Consider the following 15,536-nt stretch of genomic DNA (forward strand, 5'->3'; position numbering starts at 1 on the left):
CCAGGTGGTCTGGCTTTACGCCCTGAACTCCTGACTCTCATACTTCTCCCCTCCAGCTCTGATCTGACTAAACTGGCCCGCCTGTACTGTCACCCTTCATGGCTAACTTGGGACTTCCAGGGCCAATGGGACCTCGTCTCTACCTGTAGCTACCCTCCCCAGCTTGATGGGGTACTCAGACCTCCCAGGGGCTGTCCTGCTGGGTTTGGAACAATGAGTTATCCCCGTGGTCGGCAAACTGCGGCTCGTGAGCCACATGCGGCTCTTTGGCCCCTTGAGTGTGGCTCTTCCTAAGCCTTAGGAGTACCCTAATTAAGTTCATAACAATGTACCTACCTATATAGTTTAAGTTTAAAAAATTTGGCTCTCAAAAGAAATTTCAATCCTTGTACTGTTGATATTTGGCTCCGCTGACTAATGAGTTTGCTGACCACTGAGTTATCCTAACCAAAGGGGAGGTAATTAATCATTTAATTCCCACTGCAAGGATGTGCGGAAGAACTGGGGCAATCGGAAGGTTTCCAGACAGAGGAAAGCTGTGTCTTGGGATGCCATGAGGCCTTGGCTCATGGATGAGTAATGTTTCACGCTACTGTGGGGACTCCCTGACATGACTGGTTAGGAAAAAACAAACCTTCTGCAGCTTGAGGCACAGAGACTCATCCTCATGGGATGAAAGAACCCAATCCCCACTCCTGATAACACGGAGCCCTTACATTCCACACACTGTTCTATGTGTCTTACATGCATGATTATTCCTTATGACTGTCTGAGCTGGCTGTTGCAACACTCCCATTTTGTAGTTGGGGAAACTGAGATCCTAATTATACAGCTGGGAAAGGGGCGATGCTGGTCTCAGGAGGCCGGGGGCACCTGCCACTCACACATTCCACTGAGGTGGGCACAGCCTATAGAATGGTTGGTTTTAGGGCCATGGCCGGTGGCCACTGATTTGGGGGCAGGGCATGATCTTGACTCCTTGGTCCTAGGCCAGTGATGGCGAACCTTTTGAGCTCGGTGTGTCCACATTTTGAAAAACCCTAACTTAACTAGGGTACCGTGTCACATATAGAATTTTTTTGATATTTGCAACCATAGTAAAACAAAGACGTATATTTTTGATATTTATTTTATATATTTCAATGCCATTTAACAAAGAAAAATCAACCAAAAAATGAGTTCGCGTGTCATAGGTTCGCCATCACTGTCCTAGGACCTCGAGCTAACCTGTTTCCACCCTGCTGAGTGGAAAAATGGATTCCAATTCTTTTATCTTCCTTTGCTTGAGCCCATAGCACAACTGCCCAACGAGATACCCACAGGACCCGGACAGGTAGCACAGGTGAGGCCTGAGGCAAATCATGGACATGTGTCCTGTCGAAAGGGAGGAGCCACTCAGCTGGCTGTTGTCACATTGGAAGGTTGGTCCGGTGTGGCCTGATCTTAATGGTTTTCCAGGGAGGCCGGTAAAATCTCGATTTTTATATGACATTCCCCCATATTTTAATGGTGGTAAACTAATTAAAAAGTTTTTAAAAACACCATTTTGTAAAACACCGCTGAGCGCCAGATCTGACCCCCAACTTGCACCCCCAACCCCAGAACAAAGCAAACAGGACACCCAGACCTTATTATACAATTCTGTATTGAGCGACGCATTTACAGAACGTGTCCCTTTTTTTAAAATTTTAAACAAAGTTCATCAATTTCTCATAGAAACTGTTTTGTGGGTTTTTGTTTTGTTTTCACTGTGATAGGACATGACCCTGACAAAGCTGTTCATGGGTCCACTAGCTTTAAGTACAACAGGATTTCCGTGTTCAAAAGACTATACTAAGTGCTTAATCAAATCCCGTCACACAAAAGCCAGATTTCATTTTCTAAGGATTGTAGTCTGTGTATAGGCCTGAATTTCAATGGTGTGTGGGTTTCAACAGTAAAAAGTGGTGTGTTCCCCCATGGTGTCTTACTTGTGACAGGGCAGTGGTGACTAAAAGGAGCTGTTTTATTTGTTCCAGATTTGATGACTCTGAAAATTGGTCACTGTTTCCTATTGTCAAAATATAAAAATACCTTCATCTGGATAAAAATGTATACAGTGGAAAACTCTTCAATGCATAGCCTGGGTGTACGGAAAAGACTTTCCTGAAGGGTTTGCGCTGTTCTTCATTGACTGGCATGGAGACTGTAGCCTGGGCTGGGTGCATGAGAGTTGAGATATCTGGAACTGCCCTCAGTTGTCCCTTTCTGGTCATCAGGTTTCACTGGCCTGGTTTTAAAATGCTTTCAGCATTCTTGAAACCCCCGTCAGCCATCTCTCTCCCTGGCAATGGATAGGCACCGATTATGGCCACCTTTTCTTCATCATCCTGCATTTAGGTAGGGAGGTACCCAACTCAACCTTCCCACAGAGTTTGAAAAAGATAAGAAATAAAATCAGGAGAGAGATTCAACAACCAATATTGTGGCTGTTCCATCCAGATTGGGGTCTCTCCCTCTAGAAACCATCAAGATGCTGGAGGAACGGCTTTTGAATTGGAGGGTTGAGTCTTTGCTCCCCAAAAGGTCATGTGGTGGAAGGCAGGAGGGTGGACGTGGAAACTGGGCTACGGTGGTCATGCTGCAGCAAACTCAACCTTCTCGCTTGTTCTGCATCGACCTGGAGTTGCAGACGCCGCCCAGAAGTAGCGCTGGGGTCCATTTGAGAGAAGGCGAGAAGGGGACCTGGGTCTCTGTGTGATGAATCTACTTGTTGGTGCCGAGAGCTGAGCTGGGTGCTTGTGGGGTGACCAACGCTGTTGTTTCCTTAAAACACAAAAGGGGAAGATGGCGGCCACCGTCTTGCTCTGGAAAAGTAGGGGGGAGACTTCCTGACTGTGGCCATGACTCAGGTTGGGGAATGGGGTCACCCTGGCTCAAGTGCCACCCTCCAATCACCTGCCTCCATAGGATCCGGAAACACATCCTGTCTACAACGGACGAGCTGGACAACCTCTGCGGCCCAGAGGTTTCTGACTAGAGGGAGTGCAGGCAGTTCATTTTGTACCACGTTACATCTCAGATAGGACAGTCGGCCACAGCCCACATCTCGACAACATTTACAACGGCACAACATTCTGTGTTATCAAGGTTGCAAAACAGACCACCAGAATGAAACATGTCCTCAACAGCATCGAGGTTTTCGTTTAGAGTCTTTTGGACTTTCTCTTTCCAGCACGGTTTCTGGAAGGGCAGGAGCAGTGCGCTGTGTCTCATAGACAGACATGGGAAAAAACCGTGGTTCAAAGGTTATCTAAATTTTGGTCAGTCTTAATAGTGTTTTGTGATGGCTTTGAACAATTGTCTTCTTTTAATCTCATCTAGTGGCAAAAATGACACAACTTCAGTGTACACTCCGCAACAGTTGTGACAGCATCCTGATTTTATAACTCTCTATAATATCAAAACAGCATCGGCTGGGAATAAATTCCAAAGGATCCTTTATTAAAATATCTAAAAGAGGTCTATAAATATTTATTTATTTTTCTAAAAGAGTTTGGAGTTTCCAAGTGAAAATGTGGCGCCACTTTGCTTTGCCTCCTGCAGAGAGGCCAGAGTAGAGAAGAGGGTGCTCCCTGGGGCGGGCGTGCCAAAAGGAGGAGGCAGTGGCATCTGCCCCACCTGCTCGCTCACAGCTTATAGAACTAGGATTACAACAAAAAAACGTAAGTGGCATAACACTGCTGTCCACATTTTGGTGGTTGAGTTCCTCCCTCCTGTACCCGCCCTGTCTGGGAGAGAGAGTGAACAGTGAGGATGGCCCCTTGCCCTTGCTTTCAGAACTCCCACTCCAAAGCCTCCTCCCGATTGGCAGCCCTCTCTAGCCGGTAGATGATGCTGTTCAGGTTGGCCATCTTCTCATGCCGCCGCTGCAAGTTGGGGTTCACCTTGGCACTGGGGTGCAAGGCCCCAGCCGTGTCGGCAGTGGGGCTGGCACTCGGCACTTTGGCAGGGGGGGCGCCGGGTGGGGATGGCGAGATGGGAGCTGAGGAGGAGGGGACAGGTGACACAGACATCATGAGGCCTGGTGAGGAGGCAGCCGAGGGTGAGTTCAGTGACATCTCCAGGCTGCAGCGCGAGGACTCTGAGGCCGACTTAAAACTTAGAGGGTCCAGGTGTAGCTGCTCTCCAGCCCTGCTCTCCTGGGGGGGCTGTAGTAAGGGGCAGTCTGGGGTAGGCCCACTTGGAAGAAGAGGTCCTGGGGCCACTTTTGGGAGCCCATCACTACCCAAAGGGTCTGGATGCATCTCTTTGGGAGAACCGTGGCCTTTGTCCTGCTCCCCGGAGTCCTGGAGCTGGCTGCCCGCCTCTTCCTCAGCATTGTCCTCAGTCTGCTCCTGCTTGATCCTCACTGGGGCCCTGTCCTGGGCAGTCAGGGGAGTGATGCTCGCCTCAGGGCCCTCCTGGAGCTCAAGTTCCTTCACCGTAGGCTTCTGGTCCTCAGCCTCAGAGTCGGGGCTCTGTGGGGTGGGGTCTGAGTGGGAGTGGCCTGGTGGTAGGATGCCAGTACCCGCACTGGGGTCGAGATCTGGTTCATCTTGGGTCCCCTCCACCAACATCTCCCGGCGCATCCGGGACCTGGGGCAGAGATGACGGTGAGCGAGGAGATGGAGGGGGAACCGGCTAACCCTGAACTCACTCCACATGAAGGGCATTTTGACTCCACCCACTTCCCTGGGGGTTCAGTAGGAACTAAGATCCTTCACATGCAGCATCTTAGCAAGTCCTCCCCACAACCGTGCAAGGTGGGTGCTGTTACTATCCCTGCTTCACAGAGGACAAAACAAGGCCCAGGGATGTTGAGTGACTTGCCCAGTAAGTGGCAGGGCCAATACTTAAACTCAGGACTATATGATTCCAAAGACCATGATCTAGACCTGCACTATCCAGTATAGCAGCCACTGTGGCTCTTGAGCACTTGAAATGTAGCTAGTGAGAATTGGTATGTGATGGAAAGGCAAGCTTTTGTAAGCTTAATACCAAAAAAATGAAAAGTAAAAGAGCTCATTAATAAAGTTTTTATATTGATTAAAATGTTAAAATGGTTTATTTATTGGACTAAGTAAAATATACTACTACAATTAATTTTATCTGTTTTATTATTTGTAAATGTGGCTACTTGAAAATTTTAAATGACATATGTGGCTTGCATTATATTTCTATTGGACAGTGCTGTTCTAGAGCATTTCTCAAAGTCAAACCCAGATCTAGTTTGTGGCAACAACTCCCTGCCTCATTCCTGAAGGGACTCTTCGACATCAGCCCAGAAGGGGAAACTGAGGCAGAGAGAGTGACTTGTCCAGATCACCACAGAACAGAGGCAGAGCTGGCACTGGAGTCTGGGTACCCAGAATTCTAGTCCAGAACCCATTTTCTCTTCAATAGCCTCCCTGCTTTGTGAGGGAAACTTAGTCTCATACATCATGTTTTCGAGCATTGGAAGAGCCAGGCATGGGTCTAAGCCCATTAATTATTTTCTTAATGGCAAATGAGGTCCAGGGAGGTCAAATGACTCATCTAAGGTAATCAAACAATAGGACTTCCTCAGCTTCTTCAATGCTGTAGCCTTCTGCCCATTTATATTAATAATTAAGTACATTATTGATATGTAATATAACAGTTGTAATTATTATAAACATAATAATAATGGCTGCTTATATGTACCGGGCACCAGGCCAACTCTTTTTGCAGATTGTCTCATTTATTTTTCATAATAACCTTGTGAGGGGGCCATTATCATTATCATTCCCTTCAATAAACGAGATGAGGCTCAGACAGGCACAAGAATAGCCACGATCAGAGTCAGAAAGTAGAACAGTTGGGCTTTGAACCTAAAAGTCTTACTACACTCTCCTGCCTCCCTGGCTCCCTGCCCAGGTCGGGGACAGTGCCCCACTCCAGGATCCTGGGCTTAAGAGGGACTGTGGGGGACCATCTGGTTCACTTCCTGTCTCAGTCCCCAGTCCCTGCACAAAGGTGGCCTTGTCCACTTTACAGTGACTCTGCCATCTCCCTCAGTCCCTGCTAAAGGGAAAAGCTGCAGGGACCAGGGGCAGCCATCGTAGTTTCCAGTGAGGTAGAATTTGAGGGAGGGTTAGGATGGCTCAAAGTCTGCAGCTCCATCATGAGAACTTCCAAACTGCAGATCAAATATAAATATGAAGCTAAGAGTCATTTATACTATAGTATAAATTAGTCTTTGCAAGCCCCAACTCCCAAATGTATAACTGGGGCCATCCTGGTAATTTTTTCTCAGAACATCCTGTTGCTTGCCTTTCGCAGAGCTCACTGCAGTTTGTAATGATACATTAATGTAAGTGCTTGTTTGACAGTGACCTTTCCTGGTGGTCTGCAGGAGATGCTAAGAGTAAGAACTTTGTCTTGTTCTCTTCAGTGCCTGGTACAGAGTAGGTGCTCGGTAAACATTTATCAAATGAAATAATGTATTCTTCTATACCTACAACTTTTTGAGAGTGGTTATTTTGGGGAGTGCAATTCTCTTTGCTCTTTGGTGCAAATTCCTATTAATCCTTTCTTTTTTTTAAAAATATATTTTATTGATTTTTTACAGAGAGGAAGGGAGAGAGATATAGAGTTAGAAACATTGATCAGCTGCCTCCTGCACATCTCCTACTGGGGATGTGCTTGTAACACAGGTACATGCCCTTGACCGGAATCGAACCTAGGACCTTTCAGTCTGCAGGCTGACGCTCTATCCACTGAGCCAAACCGGTTTCGGCTATTAATCCTTTCAAACCCAGCTCAAATGCCACCTCTTCTGTAAAGTCTTCACCAGGAGGCAGAATTCCTTTCCCCTCAGCCCCTACTCCTTCCTGTTTCACAGCATTTATTAGGTTGTAGAAATTATCTGATTCATGATTTTGAAATGTTGCTTTGATCACATTTCTCCAGACCTTGGCTTACTGTATACACTTGGCAGATATTTGTTGAATGAATATTTTGGATAATAATGGAGTGCTCAGTTCCCGTGGGGAATAAAAGGGGTGAGTATATCCCTATATCCCCCAGAGAGAGAAGGAGCATGTGCAGTTTTAAGAACCTATTTCGTTTGATGTTTGGCAGGGTGTGGGTCTGAGCCAGACAATAAGCAGTATTTCACAATGTTTACACCTCAAGTGGTTCATTTGATCCCTGATTCAGCATTATCTGTAAAACAGGGATGAGACTCAGAGAAGTCCAGTGACTTGCCCAAGAACACACAGCCAAGTGGGCCTTGAACTCAGGTCTGTGTGATGCCCATGCCTGGGCTGTGGAGAGAGATTTCAAGTGTTCCTCCCTTCCAGCCTCCTCCTTCCTCTTCTCCCTTGGGGATCAAGAGACCTTCTTTCTGCCCCTAGAACATGCAGATGGACTCTCCTCTCTGGTACCACATGGACACCAGAGACATTTCCTTCTCAGGAAGCTTGGCAGGGGCGCCTCAGACATGGTCCCTTAGACTTGTACCAGATCCCTTAGGCTACAAGGAAGCACAACATGGTCCCTTAGAACCCATTAAGCCCTCTCCACAGGGCTCTCAACCAGCCTTATGAAGCCCCTCTGCTGTCTCCTTGAACCTGCCAGATCTGGTCAACACGCCGACAAAATCGCAGGAGGCCCAGCCCACTGCAGGTCAGTGACTCCAACGCGGGGGCCTTGTGAGTGGGAGGAGGCAGCCACTGGAAAGCCAGAGGATGCCAGAAGGCTTTCCTCTGGTCTCGGGAGTGAGAGAGGTCAAGACCCCTAGTCAGGGTCCAACGTGAGGCTCAGTGGGAAGTTAGGTTCCTCAGGCCTGTGCCCCATTCCCTATCCCTCACACAGGCAGACACAGAGTAAGCGGGGAAGTCGTAATGAAGACAGTGACAATAGTAACATCAACATCCACTACATCCTATGTGCCAGGTATTTTATGTAAATATGTTAGCCCATTGAATCCTCAGGACAACTCTGTGAAGTAGATCCCATCATGGTCCCCATTTTACAGGCTAGAAGACTGAGGTTCAGGGAGATGAAATGACTTGCCCAGGGTCTCACAGCTAGAAATGGTGAAGCTGGGATTTACATCCAGGTTTATCTACAAATCTAAACACCCTTGCAATACAGACTCCTCATCTCCCAGAGGCCATCCATGCTGGGCTCCCTCCAGGCCCTGGGATGGGGAAGCGGGTCCTGCAGAGACCCCGCCTATCCCCCCGAGCGGGTCCTCCCTAGTCATCCCACCTGTAGTTGTGGAACCAGTTGATGACGGTGTTGGTCTTGAGGTTGAGCTGAAAGGAGAGGAGCTCGATGGTCTGCTGGGAGGGGTAGGGCTCCAGTTGGTAGGCCTTCCTCAGGGCCTCCTTCTCCTCGGGCGCCAACACCACTCGGGGCTTCTTGATTTGCAGGAGGCTCAGGTCCTGGGGCTGCAGGCAGGGGCTGGGGCACTCGGAGTGGGTGGTTGGAGACTCACTGTCTGAACCGGTGCTGATGAGGCCGTACCTGCGCTTCAGGTAAGCTGGGTGGGCAGGGGAGAGAGGGAGGGCTGAGAGGGGCCTGACCCAAGGCTCATCAATACCCCCACCCCCATCCTCCAGGGGCAGCAGGGGCTGGGAACGCAGTAAATGCATCTCAACCTCAAATCCTCAAAATGTGTGTGTGTGTGGGGAGCCCACGTGAGAATGGAGGGTGTAAGGTATTAGGGTCTCATTAAATCCTCACAGCAGTGCCCTGAGGTAGATGCTACCAACTTAATTTCAGAAGTAGAATGAGGCACAGAGAGGGGAAGTAACTTGCTACAAAGGTCACACAGCCAGCAAGTGGCAGGCCAAGTTCTCAGCTGCAAGTCTATTTGTGCCAACAGCTGAGGCGTGGCCCTGGCCCACGTGTCCCTCACGGCCTGGCTTGACCCTGGACTCTCTCCTCACGACCTGTCTTGGGTGCCTTGGATGACAACTTTTTAGCTCCTGGTACCTCATCTCCCAACTGGGCCCTGAGCTTTTTAATTTAAGTTCCAGGGATCCCTTATATACATCATGAGAGAGTGTGGATACACAGCAAGTGCTCAGTGACTTTTCATTTTCTCAGGGATAAAACAAAATATTGGACAATATAAGCATCTGCAATCTCCTTGCCCCACCCACTTCCCATCTCCATCCCCCCCAATTTTTTTTTTATTTTAGAGAAGAAAGGAGAAGGAGAGAGAGATAGAAACATCAATGATGAGAGAGAATCATGGATCGGCTGCCTCCTGCATGCCCCACAATGGGGATTGAGCCCGCAAACCGTGCATGTGCCCTAACCAGGAATTGAACCCTGACCTCCTGGTTGATTGGTCGGTGCTCAACCACTGAGCCATGCTGGCCGGACCACCACAGAAGTCTTGTTGGCTGGGTCAATTCTTGTGTTGTTTTGCAGTAATCGGCACAGGGGGATCTATCTACATATTATACATTAGGAGCTGGTGCAGAGGACAGAGGATCAGAGAGGGGGTGTTTTGGGGAACATGCAGAGGGGTTCCCCAAAGACTTTGAAGTAGCTACAGGTGTGTGAAAGGAAACTGAGAGAGAAAGGGACTGGAATTCTCATGGGAGAAGTATTAAATTATTTTCATTGCTTTCAATGACACTGTGGGATTCCTATTTCTTGCAGTCCCGCACCAGGCTGAGGCTGGACCACTGAGGCCCTGGGTTAGTTGGGTTACAACCAGATATGGTTCCAGGGGGAAAACCTGAGGCCACACCCAGAGGGCCCAGTGCTCACCTTTCTTCTCCAGCTTCTTCATGTCCCTCAGCTTCTCCACGTTGTGGGGGTCATTGAGCCACAGCTGCATTCGCACAAAGGGCTCCCGCCCCTTCAGGCTGAGCTTGTGCCAGGGTTTGGGCCGGGACAGCAGGTCGGACACGGAGCCCTGTGTCAGGCCCAGGATGCTCTCCCCGAATAGCCGCTGCCCTGGGGACAGGGGCAGGGACAACTGTCACCCTGGCAGAGGTGCTCTCAGGAGAGATAAGAAATGGGAGAGGCAGAGGGGAGAACCCAGGATGTCTCCACTAACTCAGACACGGCAGGAACCTACACCCAGTGTGGATCTAGAGGAGACCTTTCAGCAAAATAGAAGATGGAGTTGCGGGGACAGGAGGCACGGCGCGGACCAGACAGCTACCAACAAAACTGCTTTCATACTTTAGATTTTCTTCACTCCTAGGAGATGCCTGAAGTTGTCTGCACACTTCATATGTATAATTAATATCACCTTGTTAGAGTAATCTGACAGATTCTAGCAAAACTTCCATGTGCACATCCTCTGACCGAACACTACCACTGGATCTACCCTCCAGCTGTACTTGCCCAAGGGCACAAAGATGCATCTGGACTAGTTTCAGAGGCAACAGGAAATTGGAAACAACCAAAATGTCCACTGGGTGGGTAAAAATGTAGGCCATCCATGGCCTAAAACACTTTACAAGAGTGAAAAAAAAAATGCAGGCGGCCTAATTATTCTAACATGGAAGGATGTCCACGATGTGAATTTTTAAAAAGCAAGCTGGTCCTGGCTGGTTTGCTCAGTGGTTAGAGTGTCAGCCTGTGGACTAAAGGGTCTTGGGTTTGACTCCTGGCCAATGGCATGTACCTCTGTTGCAGGTTTGATCCCTGGCCCCAATTGGGGTGTGAGAAGGAAGCAACCAATCAATATGTCTTTCTCACGATGTTTGTTTCTCTCCCCCCACCCCCCCTTCCATTCTCTCTAAAAAAATCAATGGGAAAAAACATGTCCTCAGGTGAGGACTAAAAAAATAAAAAAATTCTTTAAAAAGTAAGCTGTAGGGCAGTATGTGTATGTTGTATAATTGCATCTATATAGAAAAGAGAAAAGAAGAAACCAGTGACATATATTCTTGTGTGTGTTCAGCAAAGTATCAAAGATACATAAAAACTGGATTCTGATTGGGAGGCTTGGGAGTTGTTATTTACTTTCAACTTCTCTTAATTCTCTAGGAACCCAGGTCAGAGTTAGATGCCTCCTAGAGGGTCTTGGGTGCTCTAGGACTGCTGGGTGGGCTGGACCCCAGTGCCCTGTGATCTCACTCAAGAAGAGTGGGAGCTAACCGGGTGGGAGGCAGCATCCCCCAGTCCCACCACCCCTTACCTAGGTTATTGTCTGTGAGAACCTCCTTGACCCTCTTGGTGATGGAGTAGGTGTCCAGCTCGGGGGACATGGCCACAATCTCCTGGATGCCCCCTGTGGCCTGGCTGCCCGAGCACATCTTCCCACTCAGTGAGGAGCTGGAGCGTCCCTCTGGCTGCTGGTTCTCCTTGCTGCTCTCCAATACCAGGCTCAAGGGCTCCTGGGAGTTCTTCTCCGGCTCCGTGGGGCTAGGGGGTGGAGATGGTGAGGACCTGGGTTCGGCGGGACTGGCTGTGGGCCAGAGAGGCGGAGAAGGTGGTTACTGCATAGTCACACACAGTTTAGACAGTCTTAGTTGTTAGAGCCAAGAGTTGGCAACAATCCATTTTGCAACCACCACAGGAATATCTCAGGCAGGGACAGTCCTGGATGGGAAAACTAGCAGATGAAAGTTTACATAGTTGCAAAGTATCTCCCCACAAAATACTTATTAGTTACAAAGAGATACCTGGCAGATACCACCTCAACCAAGTGATCAAAGGAAACACCACCAATCATGGGTCAAATCAACAACGGGCGCCTCCTGACATGATGCGAAGCGAGGCCACAGCACTGCTTCAGCGATATTCTTGTTGGAAGTGTGCGGCCTGAATCTGATCCCAAGAAGCTTCAGACAAAGCCGAATGGAGACAGTCTCTAGAATAACTGGCTTCACTATAATTTCTTGCTTGTGCTAGATGTCTCCCTTACAAGATAACAACAATGATGAGGACAATAATCAACAAAACTTCCTTTTACTGAGCACTTACCACATGCCCAGTGTAGTGCTACATGTTTTACGCCCATGATCTCAAGTCACCAAAAACATGCCGAGGAGACAGGTGAGGAAACTAAGGCTCAGAGAGATTAAAAAAATATGTGCCCCACATCACACAGTGACTAGTAGCAACATCAGGACTAGAGCTCAGGTTTCCTCTCACCCACCGATTAGGATTTTCTGGAAGACAGGAGGTGGTGGTTCATCTTGTGAATAAATTTTGGCTGGGACCCCTGATTACCCTGAAGGTGCAGAGAGAAGCCTTAAAGTTCTGAGTAGTGCACCACAACCCCATGTGGCAGGCAGCCCCTGTCTGGGGTCTTGAGGACTCTATGGTCCCACCTGCCCCCAAATTGGCTGATCCTGGACATCTAGGCGACACCTGGGTGATGCTGGAACTGACATGGACATGTCCTCTGATGACTGTCACCAGCAGGAACACAAAGTTGGTGGAGAAGGGCCAGCCTGGGAAAACAAGAGGCTGTTTCAAGTATCCACCCATTGCTGGCAGGCGGGGGAAGGGGGCTGGGCTCAGCTGGAGTCTCCCCTTTACCCCTTCTTTCCATTCTTAGGCTCCATGACTTTAGGCAACTCTCTGAGCCTCAGTTTCCTTATCGAGGAAAAGTCCAAACTCCACCTGCCTATGTCTCATGACAGCTGCTCAAGGCCCTGTGCTAAGGATTCTGAGGCTCCATGCTGGATCTTTGGGAAAAAAAGACATCAAACGGCGATTCTGATGGGATCAGAGGGTGGGGCTCCACATGTAAACTATTTTCTACACTTGCTTGGGCACCACCTGGAGGTTTAAAACCAGCGATAGATGCATCCCTCTGACTGAAGGAAGCAAGGGGAGCAGGGACACCAGCAGGGACACACTGCAGTCTTCCAGGGCAGCAATAATGGTGGCCAGGGCGGTGGGGCCAGAGAGAGAGGCAGTAAAGCAGATGCACGTGCCACAACAGAATGGAAGAGTGAGGGCTCTCCGCAGTTTTGGGGGCTGGTAGCGCCCCTCAAAAGAGCCCCATGGGCACTCACCTTGTGAGGCGCTGGGCTGCTGGCCAATGGCCTGCCCAAGTTGGTCCGAGAGCCACAGCTGCATGCGGATGAAGGGCTCCCGCCCCTTCTGCGTCAGCTTGCTCCATGGCTTCGGCCGGGACAGCATGTCGCTCACACTGCCCTGTGACAGACCCAGCACCTGGGGACCGGTGGTGCAGAAAGGGTGGGTCAGCAGGCCCCTGGAACACAGGCCATCGCCTCCCCTCTTCCCTAAGACTCTTCGGGATCACTGGTCACTCGGTTGCCTGAGAGGCCAGGGCTGTTTTCATTTGTTCTTCATTTCCCAGGTGTGTGCCTGTGTAGTACCCTCACCTGCAGTGCCCTTCCCGACTTCCCTACATGTAAAAATCTACCTAGCTGTTAAGACCCCCTTAAGTGCCCCTTCCTCCAGGAAGCCTTCCTGTGTCTCCCACTTAGGTTACTCACTTCTCCCTCCTCAGCTTGTTTGTTTGCCTGCTCCTCTGCTATGGGCAGAGGTGATGTTAAAAAACGACTTAACCACTGGTACTGCGGGGGCACCAACTAATCAGGAGGCCCCTTTAATGGCTGGACCAATGGAGGGATGGAAGGTCCTGCAGGAGGGGAGCTAAATAGTTATTCCTAGCCAGGTGGAGGTGTTTTATTGCTTTAACAACCACAGAACTGAATGCCAGCCTTTCCCACAACCCTTTCCCACAGAACCCAGGGACAGCTAGATACAGAAGAACTAAAGGCCCGGTGCATGAAATTTTGGCACTGGGCGGGGGGTGGGGTGGGGGTGGTCCCTCAGCCCAGCCTGCAGTCTCTCGCAGCCCAGCCTCTCGCAGTTGGACATCCTTAGCGCTGCGCAGAGGTAAGAGAGGCTCTCACCTCCACCGCTACGCTCACCAGCCATGAACCTGGATTCTGGCTGAGCGGCGCTCCTCCTGTGGGAGTGCACTGACCACCAGGGGCAGCTCCTGCATTGAGCGTCTGACCCCTGGAGGTCAGTGCGTATCATAGTGACCGGCTGTTCCGCTGTTTGGTCAATTTGCATATTGGCCTCTTATTATATAGGTTGAGCTTTTGGGGTCACAAGAACCTGGGTTCAAATCATGCTTTTGTCCTGTTCTTGCTTCTTTTCAGACCATGGGCACTTGGGGCTGTGTCATCAGGTCGTTCTCTTTCCCTGGGTCCCATGGCCCTGAGCCTCCTGCCCTACCTGCTCCCCTGCCCCTGTCTTCACCTTCTCCCCAAAGATCCTCTGGCAGATTCCGTTCTTGGCTAGCTTCTCCTTGACCTGGCGCGTCAGTTCCAGTGTGTCCACCTCACGGTACATGTAGAGCTCGTACTGCTCTGGGGTCAGGGGCGGCACGGTGGGCTTCAGTGTGCGGGGCACGTATGTTGGGTAGTAGGCTAGCCGCCCGCTGTTGCCTGACTCAGAGATGCCCCCCTCGGCCTTGAGCTCGCCCAACTTTGGGGGTTCGTCCTCACCCCCAGCCGCTTCATCCTCAGGGATTGTGGGAGCCTCATCCCCACGGGGCCAGGCCCGTCCATTGGGTTGGCCAGAGTAGCTGGAGGAGGAGGAGGAGAGTGAGGGTGAGACGGAGGTGTAGGGGTGGCTGAGCAGGCCGCGGTCTGAGGCCCAGTGCTGATCAAAGTAGCCAGCATCACCGATCTCTGACTTGACCTTCCGGATGATGCTCTGCACAAAGGCAGCGGGAGACAGGACAGTGAGGGATGTCTGTGTGGCACTGCTGCTGGTCCCCCCGCTGCCACTGCTACCACTGCTGTCCTCCTGCTTGACGTAGGTTGGAGCCCCATTCTGGCTCACAGCTGCCAGTGAGGGCCGCTCTGGGGGTGAAGGAGGTACTGAGCGGCCCCGGGGTCCTGCCTCCATCTCCAGTAGGGCCTGCTGCTGTGCTTGCATCTCCCGGCGTGCCTGTTCCAGAATGTTCTTGATGGCATCTTCTGAGGTGCTGGCAGAGGCTGTGCCATTAGTGACGGTCAATGGGGCTGTCAAGTTCTTGGGCTCACCTGTGGGTGGATGACAGGGTGGCCAGAGGCCAGTCGTCAGGACATGGCACAAAGGGCAACAAAGATGGTCACAGCATTGGTATTTATGCCAGCAAAATGTTGGAGGTAATTTCTGTGTCCACCATTTGGGGATTGATGAAGTAAATTATGGTCCAACTGTTTGGTAGACTATTGGGCAGCCATTAAAAATCAGGTAGACAGTGAGATTTTAGCATATATGAAGAAAGTATTTATGTGGATAATGTGATATAAAAAAAGACTTGTCTTTTACATATGCTATGATCCATCTACACAAATGTTCAAAGACAAGAAAAATACTATAGCACATAAAAGAAGCTGCTTCATTTGTTCTAACTGGAAAATAATGGCATGAACCCAAATACTCATGGAGGAGAGGATGGATAATAGTGGCATGGCCACACAACAGAATACTATACAGCAATGAAAAAGGAAGTCACTGTGCAAAACCACACATGAATCTTAACATAATTTTGAGCAAAAACAGCAAGTCCCAGAAGGTGATACACATTA

The 15,536-nt window shown here is 49.8% G+C and overlaps 1 protein-coding gene across 1 annotated transcript in view; it reads right to left on the reverse strand.

The window, feature by feature from the left end:
* Positions 1 to 1,123: 1,123 nt before the first annotated feature.
* Positions 1,124 to 15,536, reverse strand: part of CUX2 (cut like homeobox 2) — a gene marked incomplete at its 5' end in the record, with an annotated part of 216,293 nt that continues 201,880 nt past the window's right edge. Inside the window, 6 exon segments of the mRNA XM_081113382.1 lie at positions 1,124 to 4,617; positions 8,257 to 8,530; positions 9,775 to 9,963; positions 11,159 to 11,428; positions 12,990 to 13,149; positions 14,215 to 15,005. Of these exon segments, the coding sequence (XP_080969508.1) occupies positions 3,816 to 4,617; positions 8,257 to 8,530; positions 9,775 to 9,963; positions 11,159 to 11,428; positions 12,990 to 13,149; positions 14,215 to 15,005 (2,486 nt within the window). The 3' untranslated portion in view covers positions 1,124 to 3,815.

The sequence above is a fragment of the Myotis nattereri genome (assembly GCF_964212035.1).
Source record: "Myotis nattereri genome assembly, chromosome: 19".
NCBI classification, from domain to species: Eukaryota; Metazoa; Chordata; class Mammalia; order Chiroptera; family Vespertilionidae; genus Myotis; species Myotis nattereri.